Genomic DNA, 18,507 nt, shown 5'->3' on the forward strand with positions numbered 1-18,507 from the left:
TAATGAAAAGGAACTGGCAAGTGAGGAAGGCATGCAGAGCATTGTTTAACAATTTGTTGAGCCTGTTCTCAAGTAATTTTAAGCTGTAAATGAAGACAGCGAGCATTTTGATGATGCAAAGCATGAGATGCCTGTGTCTGTTGAAGAGGAGTTAACACTGGAAAAAATAGAATGAGTAAGAAGATCAGCCTGTTGATTTCCTTTACTAAGAGGTCCTGGCAGATTAGAATAAGCTCGAATGTGACCTATAAAAAAGGGATGAGAGCGCTGTTGAAGAGATTCCTGTAGAGGGATTAAAAGGTGAAGAATGATAAAGGAGGAATCAGTTGAGCATAAGGGAGCAGTCTCCAAGTGCTGAACAAGTTGAACAGCGTATTGGCTATCAGAGTAAATGTTAAGAGTAATATTCCAATGAGATAAAACAAATTGCACTGCAAGGAGTTTAACTCATTGAGCTGAGGTTTCCTGAGTCTGAAAAGAAAAAGGTTGATTATTAACTGAGCCAGCAGCAATGCCAGATGAAGATCCGTCCGTGAAAGCCAGGTGTGCTTGTGTTAAAGGTGTCTTGACACAGATCTGAGGAAAAATGAGTGAATTAAGAGTGTAAAATTGTAAACTTTTATCAGCGGGAAGATGACAACTAATATTTCCTGGAAATCCAGCAAAAGCAATTTGCCAAGTTTCTGAGAATTGCCAAAGCCAATTTTGTTGAGGGTCTGTATAACGAACAACAATTTTTGGAGGCTCGTACCCAAACAGAGCAAGGGCACGAGTCCTGCCTTTAGCAACCAAAGCTGCAACTAAATCATAATAAGAAGTCACTACCTTTCCACGACTAGCAGGGAGGTGTAGCCATTCTAATATCCCCTGCCGCCAGAAAACACCTGTGGGTGTGTACTGCGTATATAGCACACAAAAGTTCCAGGGTGTCTTGTCTTGAATTCTATTTAATTTTTGTTCTGCCAAGGCTTTTTGAACAATCTGGAGTGTTTGCATGGCTTCAGGAGTAAGCTGGCCTGGGGAAGCAGGGTTGGAAGGTCTCTTTAAAATATCAAATAAGGGTTTTAAGTCTCCAGTGGTAAGTTTGAGACTAGGTCTGATCCAATTTAAATCACCTAAAAATTTCTGAAAATCATTAAGAGTTTTTAATTGAGAGGTATTTAATTTTGGAATTTCATAAGATATTTTTTGTGACTCAATTGTTTGTCCCAAATAGTGATGAGGAGCAGAAGATTGGATTTTCTCTGGAGCAACCACAAAGCCAGCATTAGTCAAACATTTCTGCAATTGCACAAAAGTGGATTGCAGAAGAACATCAGTCGAAGCAGCAATTAAAATATCATCCATATGGTTAATAAGAAGAATGTCAGGATATTGTTGTCCGACTGGAAGAATAGCCTTTGCAACAAAAGTCTGACAAAGGGTAGGGCTGTTAGCCATGCCCTGAGGCAACACTACCCATACATATCTATCCCAAGGTTGTTCATAATTAGTAGATGGAATACTAAAAGCAGACCTTCTACAGTCTTGCCGGGCAAGAGGTATGGTAAAAAAAAAAAAAACAGTCTTTTAAATCAATAACAATTAATTTCCATTCTTGAGGTATTACCACATTGAAAACATTTTTGTTTGCTGCACTGATAGCGAGCATTACTCATTTGATTTTTAACATAAGCAGCTACAGACATACCAGCTTGAGCTGCTGCCATAGCTAACCCTTGTTGATAAGGGGACCCAATATCAGCACAAAGCCGAATATAATCAGCGATAGTGCCTTTTTTCTTCCATGGCCGTATGGCTGCTTGACAGGCTGGATTAGCATTTTCAAACACCAATTGTTTAACTAACAAAGTGCCAGCCTTTCCATCCTGAACCAACCTGCCTACTGCCTGTAAAAGGCGAGACACAAAATCTTGATATCGCTCATCAGGTCCCTGCTTAATTTTTGCCAACTCCTCAGTCTTAACCCCAGTTGCCGGGAGCTGCCTCCAAGCCTGCAAGGCTAACGTGTTAATCTGCCCATAGGCTATCTGGAGGAGTTGTGCTTGTAAATGAAGATCTTCAAACTGACCTTTGCCAGTAAGCATATCAAAAGAAACTGGAATTTGATAAGTATGATTTCTTTGTGCCTGATCAAAAGCACGATTATCATAATTAGCTCTCCAAAGGAGATAATCTCCACCTGAGAGACAAACTTTTGTAAGGCAGCCCCAATCATGCGGGGGTAAGGCTTTTTTAGCCAAACCTTCTAATAAAGAAATAGTATAAGGGGCAGTAGGGTCATATTGAGCAACAGCCTCTTTTAATTCTTTCAAAGTTTCAGGTGGGATAGGCTGATATTTATGGACTATTTGTCCCTGAACATTTTGAACTTCTGTAACAGGGAAAAGGGAAGGGAACATACTATTTACATTAGCAAATCCTTTCTTATTAGATAATAAAGCATGAGTTAGGGGAGTCATTGAAGCAGCATCTGTGGCTCGTTAAGTTATGGGCACACTCCCAGTAGAATAGCTTCCTGCACCCATTTCATTTCCTTGTACTACAGGAAAGCACTGCTGATTAGAGACAGCGCACGAGCACAGCGAAAGTAAATCCTGAAACTGTCGAGCAAGATCAGGAGGCAAAGTCAGTTACCGGGCCAGGGACCCATTGTGGAGTAGTATGGGGAGTCCTGGCTGAATCAACAACAACCTCCGTCAAAGTTTCCAACGGATCAGGCTGGTATTCGGTATGAGAGTTGACGAAGTGTCGCTCTGACTCGTCGTCCTGAGCTACCGGAGGTGGTGCAGCATACCTATGTAGCGCCGCAGGGGAGAGAGCAGCTGTAGAAGTAAAAGGAGGTGCGGAAGAGGGAGAAGGGCAAACACAGCCACGGAGTTTAGACCAAACCGAAAGCAAAACATCAGATTTAGGTAACTCTTTGTTATAAAAGCAAAAGTATTCAGTTTTTTCTCCAATAACATGCCAAGTACGTTCATCCAATACACCACCTTCAGGTACCCAAGGACAAATTTCTCTATGTGCAAAAATTCCTCTATCATCTTTAACTTTACATCATGACCCTGAGACTTTATCGTAGACTGTAATAAATGTACAAACAACTTATGCTCCTTCGATTCGAGCTGCCCCGTTTTACTCCAGATGAACTTTAATCTTTAAAGACAAACTTAATGAAAATTATAGAAAATATTTACAAGATTATAGCAAAACAACCTTAAGTAAAGAACATACACTTTCAAACTTACTACCGCGGTCTCACTTCGAATTAGGGTCACTGTTGTCCCCTGTATTCAAGTCCCACGTCGTGGTCGCCAGATCTGGGCTCCTGGTCGGCCGTCACGTCTGCCGGGGACTCTTGGCCAGCAAGAGGGTTCCAACCTGAATAGGGGAGTGCGCGGGAAGAAAAGAGAGAGACAGAGAGGTCCGGAGGGTCAAGTGAGCTTTTGCTCAAGTGACAAATTTATTTTTGCACACAGTTAGTATATTTATCTTTGTCCTACTTTTGCAGGAACAGACACCAATATCTCATACATCAAAGGGAACAGAAAGTCCTGGGATACAAGCTTAGGCAGCAGATAACACAATAGTAAAATCACATACATAATCAGATACAATCAAGTCGTCCAGGTGGGTCTCATTATCAGGAAACCTAAAGTTAAAAAGTTAACTATCTATGCAAGGCACCAGAGAGGCAGTAAGCCTGTTATCTATGCAAACAGCAGTCACAAGAACAAGCACAGGACCCAGCAAATGGGTAGACAAAGTCATAAAATGCAGAAACAGAAAATAAACACAATGTCTTCTCAGACCACATAGGTATCACCTTATCGTCTAGCAAAGTTGCTTTTAGATATCCTTTGATCTCAGTTTAACTTTCCCCGATCTCGACTGCCTCCAACGGGAAACTGTGTCCACTGTGTCCGGGCTCAAGCTCACCATATGGTGAGGCCCAATTCCGAGGGGCCTCACATGGGAGCGATCCCCACAGGTTCCACTGTCCCTAAGAACTTAATTTGAAAGGAGGCTTACACTGATGTTAGTTCTCACTTGAACATATGCTAGCTTCTGTACTTTCCTTTTCTGACTAGATAGATTTTATAAAAAACCTGCTTTATTTGAAAGGAAGATAATATACTGCATTTATATTTTCAAACTTGAGATTTAAAAATCTATCTGAATTGGCTACTTTATAATTCCTATGAGAAGGGCTGTGTTATTATGGGTAAGGGGAGACAAGTCCTCTGTCCATATACCTGTCAAATTGAGGAACAGATAGGTAGTGTATGCAATTTCTGTAATAACTACCCAGAATATAGTTGCACAAAATCTTTCTGGTAGTGATAAAAAGTATGTAGTGTGAAAGATTAACTTTTGAAAAACTTCAAAAGCTGTATATCGAAGAGGAGCTGTGATAGAAGTTTAAATTACCACATGCAATCTATTTTTTGCTCTCTTAAGTTGTTTATTCTAGGTCAGTGGTTCTCAACTCCAGGGCAGTTTTGCCCTGTAGGGGACTTCTAGCAATGTCTGCAGATGTTTTGATTATCATTAACTGAGAAGAGGGAGTAGGAAGTGCTGCTGGCACCTAGTAGTAAGTAGAGGCCAGGGCTGCACAAGACAGCCCCTCACCCCGCAACAAAGGATTTTCCAGCCCCAAATGCCAGTATTGCCAAGACTGAGAAACTCTGTTCTAGGTGTTATATTCTGAATTAAAGGGTCTAAACCAGGATTCCACAATTCCAATTACATTTGTTGGTCTTTTTGCCTCAATATAGATATTCATTATACCAAATATGAGAATTAACCACCTTCTGTATCAGTTAAAGGTTACGTATAATTAAATAATATCTCATTATTTCATCTATTACTGAAATAACTCATTAATAGCTAAAATATATTACCTCATAATGTTTTATGACCAATGAGATAGTTTGTAAAGCTGTAGAAGGAAAATGGATAGGTAGGTATTTTAAGATATTAGGCTACTACATTCTTGTATATGTGACATATGTGTGACAATATGTATATTAAATGAGTTAATACATGTAAAACTCCATCAAAATAAGAGTTGCCTCTACAGAGGAGGTGGTGGCAAAGTGGTTTTAGTGCAAGGGAGAATTAACATACATGGGGCCAGGCTTGGTGGTGTGCACCTGTAATTCCAGCTACTCGGGAGGCTGAGGTGGGAGGATCGCTCAGGAGTTCAAGGCCAGCCTGGGCAACACAGCAAGACTCCATCTGTTAGAAAAAAAACATATGAATACCTGCTGTGTCAGCCACATAAGCACTTTCATTTTCTTTGTCAATGACACATAAAGTAATTCTTCATCTCTATTTTATAGTTGGGAAATTCAGAGACACTAAATGTGGCTGAGTCAGAGTTAGAATGAAGGTCTGTGACTCCAAGACCCTTATTCTTTGTACAGTATTATCCTGTTTTCAAAGAGTGGTTTTATAAGGGTTTGTTCCCGTTAGCTTTTCCTTGAGGATGTTCTAGATAGATTTGTAGAAAATCAGTATTCTTAATTTTCATTCTGTAGAATTGTAGTCTTTTTTAAAGAACAAAATTATGAATAAAGACAAACATCACTAAAATGAGAGTTCTCATCCATATTGATGTGAACGGAAATGGATTAAATACTATTAATTACTGTGAACTGTTTCCTCCCTTTGCAGAAGGTATCTAGAAGTGGAGTTTGAACTGAAGCTCTAATGTCATACCCTGCCTGTCATTGTGTACATTGTGCTTTGTCTGTGTAAAGTATACTTCATATGCTGTCTTTTATCACCAGAATTCCTCCCTGTAAGGGTATAAGTGAGGAAACCCAAAAGGCTCTGGACCGCTCTCTTCTCGATTGCACTTTCCGATTACAAGGTAGAAATAACCGCACGTGGGTAGCAGAGTTAGTGTTTGCGAATTGTCCGCTTAATGGCACTTCTACTAGGGAACAAGGTGAGATGTTTCACACATTTTGTCTTTGCAGATTTCTGGATTTTTAAAGTATCAATTACTATTAATATTCTCTTAATCTTATAGGACCATCCCGGCACGTTTACCTGACATATGAAAATCTGTTGTCTGAGCCTGTTGGTGGTAGAAAAGTGGTTGAAATGTTTCTTAATGACTGGAATAGTATTGCACGATTATATGAGTGTGTGTTGGAATTTGCACGTTCTCTACCAGGTACATGTAATAATCTCCTTTTTAAATAAGAAAAAAAGCCCACCCACCCCTTTTTTTAACCGAAGGAAGTAAAACATGTACAGTGTTAAAGGCAAAAAAATCAAAATTATATCTAATAAAACTTAAGTGTTCCTTTCACTTCAGACTTCAATTTCCTTTCCCTAAACACAACCACTGTTAAATTTCTTTTGTTTGCAAAAATTATACACATAGGTATACTGTCTCATAATAATAGTGCCTATTTACTGTGTGCCATATAATATCATAAACTGTTTGTGTTAACTCATTTAATCTTCACAATCACAATTATGAGGTGGGTATTATTCCTCATTTTACAGAATAAAACAAGTTGCAGAGACTAAGAACTTTGCATAAAGTCCCATAGCTAGTGAGTGGTAGAGTTGGAATTGGAACCCTCTAACCACTATGCTAGACGCTTCAGTATGTCTCACCTGCTCTTACCCCCTTTTGTAGAAGTGGAAGCATATTATCTATTTATGCTGTTGCTTTTTTTTTTTTTAACTAAATTACCTAACTAGAGACCTGTCTTGGCATATAATATTGCCAAAATGCCCTCTTAATCAAATCTGTATTTTAAAATTTTGCATGTATAATGTTAATCTCCTTTTTATTTTCTTCTGTTTAGACATACCTGCTCATCTAAATATTTTCTCAGAAGTTCGTGTTTATAATTACCGAAAACTTATCTTGTGTTATGGAACCACCAAGGGAAGCTCAGTAAGTCTATTAATTAAAATGCTGAACTTGGTGTCTTATGAATATTTTAAAAATCAAGATTTAAAAAAACATGAAAATTACCTTAATATAAGTAAGAGCTCAAGTAAAAGGGATAAAATGGTAAATTTTAAATGCTTTGTGGCTATAAATATAGTATACTACAATGCTTAACTCCTTAAAATTGATAACAAAAATAATCCTCTGTGATGGGGTATGTGATCTTGAAGCATTTTGGACAAGGTAATAATATACTGTTGGTGTTTGTATTTCTTCACTGATTCCAGATTTGCTTGGCAATGTGATTATTGTAAGGAAAATTATGTATGAGTGGTTATAACAATATGGTATGGTTTTGCTTTTGGTCACATGAATGTTGACATTGTTTCATCTTATTTTAATCTTGAAATATTTCCTGTAATCTATAGTTCTTTATTTTTTCCCTACCTCATATGTAAAGTCCTAGAAATGTAGTATAGAAATGCAGCCAGCAGGCTTCTCTCTAGACTTCTGCATCAAGTAATGTCAGGTTACTTGAGTGTTTTAAAATCTATTAACCAAGTGTATCTGTGTTTAGAGTGGCTTCCTTCCCCTTTATGACAGTGCATTTTAGTTGGTGGTACCAAGAGTGTGACTCTTCTTCAGTTCAAGAGAAAAACGAAAAGAAACACTAATGATAGTTTTCAAATAAAGTTTAGTAAAGAAAGTTATTTTAACGCCTGTTTTATTTAGTAAAAGAAGGCTAACACATGGTCAGGAAATGTACTGTTCCATATTAATAGCACATCTGGAGTTCGAATCCAGTCTTATTTTATTACTTGTTTAAAAAAAAAATCTCAAAAAAATAAAAAATAAAAATAAATTTAAAAAACTCATTTAGATTTTTAGCATTTTCCCTTACTTTTAACATTTTTTTCCTCCTACTTGAATCTGTTACTTTCTCAGTTTCTGAAACATGTAATCTTTTTGCTTTAGATTAGTATCCAATGGAATTCGATCCATCAAAAATTCCACATTTCTTTGGGAACTGTTGGCCCAAACTCAGGTTGTAGTAACTGTCACAATACCATTCTCCATCAGCTTCAAGAAATGTTCAACAAAACACCAAATGTGGTTCAGTTATTACAGGTAATTACGTTTATTTTCTGTCTAAAAATAAGACTTAGTATGCCAGGTGTGGTGGCTCACACCTATAATCCTAACACTTTGGGAGGCCGAGGCAGAAGGGTTGCTTGTGCTCAGGAATTCAAGACCAGCTTGAGCAATGTGGCAACACCCTGTCTTTACAAAAATACAGAAATTAGCCAGGTGTGGTGATTCATGCCTATAGTCCCGGCTACTTGGGAGGCTGAAGTGAGAGGATCACCTCAGCCTGGGGAGGTCAAGGCTGCAGTGAGCCATGATTGTGCCAGTGCAATCCAGTCTGGGTGTCAGAGTGAGACCTTGCCTCAGAAAACAAAGGAAAAAAAAAAAAAACTAGCACTTAGTGTCTCAGGCAAAACTCTTCAAAAGATCATGTGGACTTAACTTGTCTTTAGTGACTAAGGCGGATAACTTTTGTCTTTTATATCTTAACATTTCTTTGAGAATTTTTTTTGATTCAATGTGGACTCAGTGATCTAGTTTGCATTCTCTTCAAGGGGAAGTTTTGTAGAATGTGCCAGAGGGACGTTGTCTCATTTGTGACAGTTATATACTGAAAATTCTGAGGTTTTAACATTTGTACAGAAACTGGCTCCTCTCACTGTGTTTTTGTTCCTTATAGGTACTGTTTGATACTCAGGCTCCATTAAATGCCATCAACAAACTCCCCACTGTGCCGATGTTGGGCTTGACCCAGAGAACCAACACTGCGTACCAGTGCTTCTCCATTCTGCCACAGTCGTCCACCCACATCAGACTGGCCTTCAGGAACATGTATTGCATAGATATATACTGCCGGAGTCGAGGTGTTGTGGCAATACGGGATGGTGCCTATAGTCTTTTTGATAACAGCAAATTAGTTGAAGGTTTTTATCCTGCACCAGGACTAAAGGTAACAGACTTCAGTGTTATAACATGAGTAAACATAAAAATCATCTCTAAAATAATTTCTTTGAGGGAGAAATAATGGGGAAAAGCAACAAATTCCTGTTTAAATTTAACAAGTAGCAATGTTAATTCATCATCTCTGCAATTTCATTCTGAAGGTGCTAGAACTTCTGATAAAGTGCCGTGCTTATGTGTATGAGATGATTAAAAGTCCTTTTCTTTATATTCTTACCTTTTGATCAGTAGGATGGAGATACTAAAAAGAGTTATATTTGCTCTTTGGAACTTTAGGGAACTTTAAAAGTAGTTTTTATCATTGATTTTTAAAAAGGTTTGGTTACTGAGTCTACTGTGATGCTTATTTATTTATTTATTTATTTTTGAGACAGAGTATCACTGTGTCACCCAGGCTGGAGTGCAACAGCATGATTTTGGCTCACTCGTGCCTCAGCCTCCTCAGTAGCTGAGATTATAGGCATCCGCCACCACGACTGGCTAATTTTTGTATTTTTAGTAGAGATGGGGTTTCATCATGTTGGCCAGGCTGGTCTCGAACTCCTGACCTCAGGTGATCCACCTGCCTCAGCCTCCCAAAGTGCTGGGATTACAGGTATGAGACCCTGTGCCTGGCTTGATGCTTTTTAAAAATGTAAGATCATGGACCACAACTGCCAGAGTGGTTAACTGATGTGATAGCTCAGTTGTATGTGTTTATAGTTTAGAGTCAAATAAATCGAAAAGGCTTGATTTGAAAAATAGTCTCCTGCAACCCACTCTTGTCATTTTCTTGCTCCCCAGATGCCCTGTTTTGAATTCTTATATAGCTGATTCTCTTGGTATTTATATCTTTATCTCTAATTAGAATGCCCACATTGCTATTTGTTTACTTTTTGGTTGAGTGCATTATCTGATTCTCACAATGGAAGATTAATATTCTTTTTTTTTCTGTTTTTCTTTTCTTTTTTTTTTGGAGACAAAGTTTTGTTCTATCCCTCAGGCTGGAGTGCAGTGGTATGATCATGGCTCACTGCAGCCTCAACCACTAGGGCTAAATCCATCCTCCCACCTCAGTTTCCCCGGTAGCTAGGACCACACCTGGATAATTTTTATGTTTTTTTGTAGAGATGGGGTTTTATTGTGTTGCCCAGGCTTTAATTCTTATTAAATTCTTCTTTTTGTGTGCCTTCCCCCTTCCAGGCTGCACTCAGTACATAAACACATTTGTCTTTCCTCCTATCTTTGTAACATGGTTAGGTAGCAATTTTGATTAGATCATTTTTCAGTGTTTGCACTGTTATGAATATGTAAGCACTGCTGTAACTGAGCTTACTATGATTATTTTTCCTGTCTTGCTCAACATTATATTTTATTGGGAATTATTAATTGGGTCTTTTTTTTTTTTTTTTTGGTTTTGCTTTCTCTGTACTTATTGCTAATTAACCTTAAACTGTCTCCTACTTATGTAACTCCTTTTGGTATGTTCAAACATATCAGATGCCTTATTGATTTCATCTTGAAGAAATCTCTTCAGTAGGCCTCCGAACTGCTCTAATTTGGACTGATAGCAGGCTGGGCCTTTTACACAGTGTTGACTTGGGTATCTGCAAAAGGATGAACGGGGAGATTCCTTCAGTTCTCTTTTATGTTGCACGTTTCATACCTTGTGTTGCAGGCCCCTTGTTTTTGTTTTTTTTTTCTTGGTTTACTTCATTGTTTTGATTATTGAGATAAGGTACATGGGGGGTGGGGAGTTAATAGGCTGAGATCTTGTACGTCTGAAAACATCTTTAGTTTACCCTCATCTAACTGAAGTGGCTAGAAATAGAATTCTAGGTTGCAGTCATTTTCTGTAAAAATTTTGAAGATACTGCTTCATTGTCTCCTAGCTTCCATTATGACTATTGAGATGTGTAATGCTGTTCTAATTCTTAAACATTATGTGACTTGAGTGGGCTCTTTGCTTTGGGAAATCTTACAGTATTTATTGATTCATCTCTGTTGTTTTCCGTGGTAGCTCGTTCAGGTACTCCTAATGTTCTGATGCTAGGCATTGTGGACTTGTCCTCCAATTTTCTTATCTCTTCTGTGTTTTTGTCTCTTTGTTTTTGGGAGATACCTCACTTTTTTCCTCTAATCCCTCTAATTTTCATTTCTACCAATATTTTATTTTGGCCATCCTTTAAACATTTTTTCAGAAGGTCTTTCTTGTTTCTAAACGTTTATTTTAAACATTCTATTAGATGGCGACATTACTTTTTCTTCTTTTTATCTTATATAATCTCTATTCACCTTGCTTTTGTGGGGTGTGGGTGTGGGTGTGGTATTGATCTCTTTTATGTTAGTGTCTTTCCTCAAATGTTAAGTGATTCTTAACTGTCAGCTCTTATTTAAAAGTAAGACTTACTGACTGTGGTCTTCATTGCAGGATGATCTCCTTAGGGCATTTCTTTGGGAAACTTCCAATATCAGTAGCTTTAGATATTTTTGTTAGGCTGGTTTGAGTACCAACAGAAGAGTATCCAAATCTTCTGCATAGATGGTATGCATCTGGCTCTCAATTTTGGGAAAGTCAAATGAGAAAACGAGTATTCTCAACTTTATGTCGACTTTGATCCCCATTTTTTATATGGTAGTCGTCTCAATTGATCTTTGGTGTCCCCCAAGTCAGAGATCCTCTTCCAGGGTGGAAGAGATCAAATGAGCTAAGTGAGAGTAGCAGAGGATCTGGGAGGGTCTAAGTGTCTCTTAGACTTTCACTTAGTCCTTCTGTTGTTAGTCCCACTTTTATCCCCACTTCCAAAGGTACCCATATTAGTCTGTTTTCACATTGCTATAAAGATATTACCTGAGCCTGGATAATTTATAAAGGAAAGAGGTTTAATTGACTCACAGTTCCACAGGCTTAACAGAAAGCATGGCTAGGAGACCTCAGGAAACTTACAATCATGGTGGAAGGTAAAGGGGAAGCAAGCACGTCTTATATGGTGGCAGGCAAGAGGCACGAGAGCAGAGGAAACTTCTTATAAAACCATCAGATCTCGTGAGAACTCACTGTCACAAGAACATCATGAGGGGAACTGTCCCCATAATCCAATCAATTGGTCCCTCTCTGAACATGTGGAGATTACAATTTGGATTACAATTCAAGATGAGATTTGGGTGGGGACACAGAGCCAAACCATATCAGTGCCTAATACTGCCCATTCCAAAGTACCTTGGGGATCTGGATGGAAATAGCTTGCTTCTTGGCTTTTCCCACAGTTTACTTAGGATACAACTTTCTCACATTGGGTTGTTCTAGTTGCTACTCAGCCATCTGCTTTGCAGCCTCCAGGATGTATTGCTATTTTTTCTCTTCTCCCATTCTTTTTGTCTTTGTTACTTATTGATTCAAAAATTTTTTCCAGGCTGGGCGCGGTGGCTCAAGCCTGTAATCCCAGCACTTTGGGAGGCCGAGGCGGGTGGATCACGAGGTCAAGAGATCGAGACCATCCTAGTCAACATGGTGAAACCCCGTCTCTACTAATAGAGAAAATTAGCTGGGCATGGTGGCACGTGCCTGTAATCCCAGCTACTCAGGAGGCTGAGGCAGGAGAATTGCCTGAACCCAGGAGACGGAGGTTGCGGTGAGCCGAGATCGCGCCATTGCACTCCAGCCTGGGTAACAAGAGCGAAACTCCGTCTAAAAAAAAAAAAAAAAAAAAAAATTTTTTCCAATAGTTTTAGTGGGGAGAGAATGCAGTGTGTGTTGTGGGCCCATCATCTTTAATTAAAAGTAGACTGTGGACTTTTTTTTTGAGACAGGGTCTTGCTCTGTCGCCCAGGCTGGAGTGCAGTGGTGGGATCACAGCTCACTGCAGCCTCAACTTCCTGGGCTCAAACAGTCTTCCCATCTCATCCTCCCTGGTAGCTGGATCCACAGGTGTGCACCACCATTCCTGGCTGGTTTTGTATTTTTTATAGAGATGAGGTTTTGCCATTGTTGCCCAGGTTAGTCTCGCAAGGGATCTTCCCACCTCAGCCTCCTAAAGTGCTGAGATTATATGCATGGGTCACCGTGCTCAGCCCACTGTGGACTTTTAATAGCTCTCTAGTGATTCTGATAAGCTTATGATACACACACACATACACACACACTTCAATACTGGGGATGTGAGGAGTGTTAAAAAGAATCTGTGTTTGAAAAACAAACTCTGGTAACCTTACTCAGTTTTGACAATATTTTGTAAAACAAGGCTGTCGTACTCTTAATGATTCAAGATTAAATCATATAATATAAAAAAGAAAAAATTAGATTGTTTCTTATTCAATTTTCCTTTTGTATTTTCTAGTTTAAGAAGTGAGAGTGCTCACTAGCTGGGATATTTTCCAAGTCATTGAAGTTATGGCCAATATGTTCTTCATTTTTTACCCCCATTTCTGGATTAGAAGTTAGTAAGAAAATATATAATCTGGTGGTAGAGGTGCCAGGATGTACTTCTTTCTTCAACTTTTTGCTCAAACAATATTTCTTAGTTGATATGACTTTTTTCTTAGATGCTGTTTTTGTTAACTGTTTTCCTCAATTTCCTGCTTCAAAATTAACATTTCTTCTAGGTTATCCTACTAATGGTTTTCAAGGATCAACATACTATGTTTCTGTTGAAATATTTTAAATAATTTAAAATATTTTACTAATAATGTTAGGCAAAATAATCTAAATGTAACCTGTTTCTATCCATAGACGTTCCTAAATATGTTTGTGGACAGCAATCAGGATGCTCGAAGAAGGTCTGTAAATGAGGACGATAATCCCCCTTCTCCTATAGGAGGAGATATGATGGATTCTTTAATATCGCAGCTCCAGCCACCACCCCAGCAACAGGTAAAATCTAGCCAAAATTCCAAGTGGTACCACATTTCTGTAACTTCACAGGTTCTACAGGCGTCAGGGCTTCATTGAAAGATGAGGTCATTGGTGGGCCTGAGATGCCCAAAAAATCCTTATGAAATAAAGAGTTGCAGAAGGAGGTGAGGAGGAGACTTCCAGTGACAGTAAATGAATAGTGTTAGAAACAGCATTAATCTCAGATAATTCATGCACTTAAAATGATGTTACATGATTCCATGGGTGGAAATATCATCTGCAGGATCCCAGATCTTTGAGAGAGTTTCCTCACCTTGTCTTGAAAGACAGATGCTATTAGAGTAGAACACAGTGGACTAAATGATGTTCAGCGGGGACTCCTACAGAGAACAGGTGGACAAATTTCCAGGGTTCTGTCCTCAGACCATTTGGATAAAAGCCACATTATAGAAACATAAGAGCTTTCAGTTCTGTCCTGTCACCTTCACATGTCTGAGAGTTGAACAGGCCCCGAGGCCAGCCATTATTCTCTCACTGAGCCTCCTGAAATAGAAGGTGAACAGTGATCGTTTAGCCCTTCAACAGTCCTATGTGACTCCCTAGACTGGGAAATACCCATTGGGGCTGTAGCCTCTGGGCTGGAGTCTTCAGTGGCTCCATTTTTAGTTGCATATGAGCACACACCCTGTAGGCAAGGCTCTTTGGCATATCCTTTAGTTTTGTTTTACAAAATAGCTCACTGCTTCTCACCTAGAAGCTTTCATGAATAGCATTGCTTGAAACCAGCATTGTGCAGAGAGTCTTCTTAGCTTATTTTATTGCTTAGCTTCTGATCTGCCTACTTAGTGACTATAACTTCCCAGTGCTTACATCTTTGAAAAAGTACTAGATTCTTACTAGAAGGAGGGTTTTGTGGAAGGTGTATTATACCTGGCAACTATTTAGGGTTACTTGCCTTCTCATTGTTTCCCATCTTGGCCTTCATGTGGAACAGGGAAGCTCAGTAAAGGGCTATGCCGATGTCTCTATGTAGCCAAGGCATGGGGGCTCTTGTGACAGACATTGACTCAGATGAGATACTAGCCCTCTAAAGATGCTGGGCCACCATGGAAGAAAAGTACCTTGGCCCAGCAGATGTCAGACCAGCTTTTTTCTTGTGGAAGCAACTTCCTTGCATTTTCAATCTTTCCTATACCTGGTATGGAGCAGGGGATCAGCCACATCCTTTGGGGGAAAGATGTAACTGAAATGGGCTGCTGATGACCATGGCTGTAGCAGGGCCAGTGTTATAGGGGGAATGGAGGGAGAATGTGGTCCATTACTCTCTTCCTCTCCCAAAATAAGTTGTTCATTAGCCCCTCTATAATTATTTTATTTTATTTATTTATTTTATTTTTGAGACAGAGTTTCGCTCTCATTGCCCAGGCTGGAGTGCAATGGTGAGATCTCGGCTTACCACAACTTCTGCCTCTCGGGTTCAAGAGATTCTACAGGCACGCACCACCACACCCGGCTAATTTTGTATTTTTAGTAGAGACAGGGTTTCTCCATGTTGGTCAGGCTGGTCTCGAACTCCCGACCTCAGGTGATCCGCCTGCCTCGGCTTCCCAAAGTTCTTTTGTTACTGAAAAAATCATAATTTGACACAGTGAGCGCCTGCAGCGCTAGTTTATTAGATACTCTGATTTGGCTAAGAGCTCTGTACACCCAGTAGCATTTCATACTGAACATGAGATTTCTAACTAGGAAAACAGTTACAGGCTAAGTCAGAAGGATTAGAAGTGGGTAGATTGGCAAAAGGTTAGGATATTCTAGAAAAGTTAGAATTATTTGCCTTTGGGAAAACTTGAGGAATTTTCTGCTTTTTCTTGCTCTGTATTCAACCTGCAGGTAGAGCTTTTTTATTTGTTTTGTTTTTAAGTTAAAAAGTTTGACAATACCAAGTCAGAATTATTTTAAAAGAATATTCATCTGCCATGGTTAAATGTCTTCCGTCGGTGGCTTTGACTTTACATACCTCCTAAAGATTGAGCCTTTTATTGAGCAGTTTCAGTTTTCAGCTTTGTGTTTATCAGATATCTGCGCTATACTTTTATTTGTAAACTATTCATCTCCCAGATAAGACAGTTGTGAGCAAAAAATGTTCATAAAGGGATTCATGTAAAATTGCATAAAGATTTTTGTATAAAATCTTCTTTTATATAAAAATGCAGTTTTAGTGCATAAGCTAGTCCATGAGAAAGGAAAGGAAGAAAAATTTAAAAGTTTATGACTATCATAGTTTTAGTTAACAAGTTAGTGTGGCTTACATCTCCAAACATAAAGGTACATTCTACATTTTTGGATAAAACAGTTCTGGCAAATATATGATTTTGTAGCTTATGAGTTAGAAAGCCTGAATGCTATAATTTATTTAAGATAGCATAGAAAGAATCAATAAAAAAAAAAAGTAGACAATCTGGTTTTAAAAATAGGTAAAAGATTCAAGTCATTTCACATACTAGGATGTCCAAGTGGCCAGTAAGCACAGAAAAGGTATTCAAACACTGTTTGCCATTGCAGAAATACAAATTAAAGCTACAATGAGATAATGCTCCACACCCACAAAAATTGCTTTAAAAAATAGATAATTATTTCCAACATTTGATATTAGGAACAACTGAAACCCTCATTTGCCACTAGAAAATGTATAAAATGTTACAACTACCTTGTGATAATGATAAAGATGAGTAAAGCTCAGGCTGAACTACCATATTTCATTGATACTAAATGCCACCAAATGTAAGATGTACCAGTTTTTATCTGATACTGCTCAGAAAGAGAAAACACTGCCAGTTAAACTAACATTCCATAAATGGAAAGACATACCCTGACTTTAGACATGTTGAAGTGTGGGGGAAAAATGTCTTAGAATCAATGAAATGGTAGATAAATGATAGAGATAAATCAGTGATATGCTAGATATAAAATGAGCAAAGAAACATCTTGAGGGATAGAAAGCAATAGCATTGCAAGATCAGAAATGAGGATGTTGCTATTTCAAAACATTTCGGAAGTCAGGGTTTATAAAGACTTGTGTTGTTGATGTGTATTTATTTTGCACACTTTTATACCTCATGTTTTCTATTTGGTAACCAACAAAGTATGTAAATGTTAACACTGTAGCTAGGGAATGCCACACTCTTACGCTCCATGCAGTTGGCCATTTTACCAACGTTTAATTTTCTTTTCAGCCATTTCCAAAGCAGCCAGGAACATCAGGCGCTTATCCTCTTACTTCACCCCCTACATCTTATCACAGCACAGTCAATCAGTCTCCCTCTATGATGCACACACAGTCTCCAGGTAAGATACTACTTACTCTCTTGTCATGTTCAACTTTCAAATCCAAAACACCCCACCCCCCACCCCCCGTTGAGAAGCACTGTGCATCTAGCCTCAGGCTTCAGAGAGAATTCCCTTTCTGGTCTGTGGCTAGATAGTTGTCACTCATTTATTATGGAAGGTTTGTGAAGTCTGTGTCCAGGCTCAGGAGCACGTTAAAAGGCTTACATTAAGTGGAGGTGTCACCCAGAGCCAGACTCACAGCACAACTCCAGGGGGGTACTAATCACAACATGATCTATATTACAGGTTGACAGACTCTTCTATGAGCCAAATCCTGCCTGCCACTTGTTTTTGTAAATAAAGTTTCACTGGAATGAAGCCATACTTGTCTATATAGTGTCTATTGCTACTTTCCCACCACAACAACCCTTTACAGAAAAAGTTTGCTAAGCCATGGAATAGGTGAAGGGTGGCCTGCCCCCAAGCTCCAGAGTTAGGCAGTGCATAGCCTGCTTGTCCAGACATAATGGCTTTGTTGGCAGTCCCATGAAGTGCACTGTAAAAGTGCTTGAGAATGCCAAATGTTTGCTTTTAACTGAATGATTCAGTGGTATCTCTTGAGCACTTGGTCTGTGCCAACTGCTGCCTAGTGCTGGTGATTCAGCGGTGAACCAGATACCAGCCCTGCTCTTGAGCTTATCATCTAGCAAGGAAGATAGGTCATCAGATTTCTTGGGGAGAATGACCCTTGTCTACTAGGTCCTAGTAATATTTCCAGAGCATAATGATGGGTTTTTCAAAGAAATAAGATGTGATATGTAATATAGGATAAAAAATGTAAGAAATTAAATTATTTTTAAAAGCATGCATAATAAAACCTTTTATCTACTATAAATATATCAGTCCAATCAACTAAAGAATGCAGTAAGTAGTTTTGTACTAACTGAGGGCATTCAGGCTTATCAGAAAACAGGACAAAACCAAATTTAATCCTGATTTTTAAGTAATAAACCCAACAAATACATCTGCTTTTAAGTTCTCACTGTGAAAAGCAGAATTTGCAGTGCATACTTTCCTCCTTTACAAAATGCAAAAGAGATTCTTTTATATATGTTTATGTGTGTCTGTATATGAGAAATCTGTATTGACCAGTAGAATCTGTTAACCTACAGGTGGGCGATATAGTGACATCACTTATTCAGTAGCTAATTCCATTTGTAAAATGAGAATAATATAAAACCTTTTCCATAGAGATGTTGTGAGAATTGAATGAAATAGTTCATATAAAGTGTTTAGCCTGGGGCATGGCACATGACAAATGCCTCTTTGACCATCCCATTGTAATCTGTCTTGTTGCCCAAATTCGGCCGCTCGACATCCC

At 38.7% G+C, this 18,507-nt stretch overlaps 1 protein-coding gene across 2 annotated transcripts in view; it reads left to right on the forward strand.

Annotated features, from left to right (window-relative positions):
- The window catches only part of MED14 (mediator complex subunit 14), a 96,370-nt gene that overhangs the window by 55,822 nt on the left and 22,041 nt on the right, over positions 1 to 18,507 (forward strand). For both annotated transcript variants that reach the window (XM_021673278.2, XM_021673277.2), the window contains exons 17-23: positions 5,796 to 5,956; positions 6,041 to 6,187; positions 6,834 to 6,925; positions 7,898 to 8,050; positions 8,688 to 8,957; positions 13,677 to 13,817; positions 17,033 to 17,144. In XM_021673278.2, the coding sequence (XP_021528953.1) occupies positions 5,796 to 5,956; positions 6,041 to 6,187; positions 6,834 to 6,925; positions 7,898 to 8,050; positions 8,688 to 8,957; positions 13,677 to 13,817; positions 17,033 to 17,144 (1,076 nt within the window). The remainder of the gene's footprint in view (positions 1 to 5,795; positions 5,957 to 6,040; positions 6,188 to 6,833; positions 6,926 to 7,897; positions 8,051 to 8,687; positions 8,958 to 13,676; positions 13,818 to 17,032; positions 17,145 to 18,507) is intronic.

This window comes from Aotus nancymaae, unplaced genomic scaffold, assembly GCF_030222135.1.
Source record: "Aotus nancymaae isolate 86718 unplaced genomic scaffold, 86718_ANA_hifiasm-v0.15.2.pri h1tg000058l, whole genome shotgun sequence".
NCBI lineage: Eukaryota > Metazoa > Chordata > Mammalia > Primates > Aotidae > Aotus > Aotus nancymaae.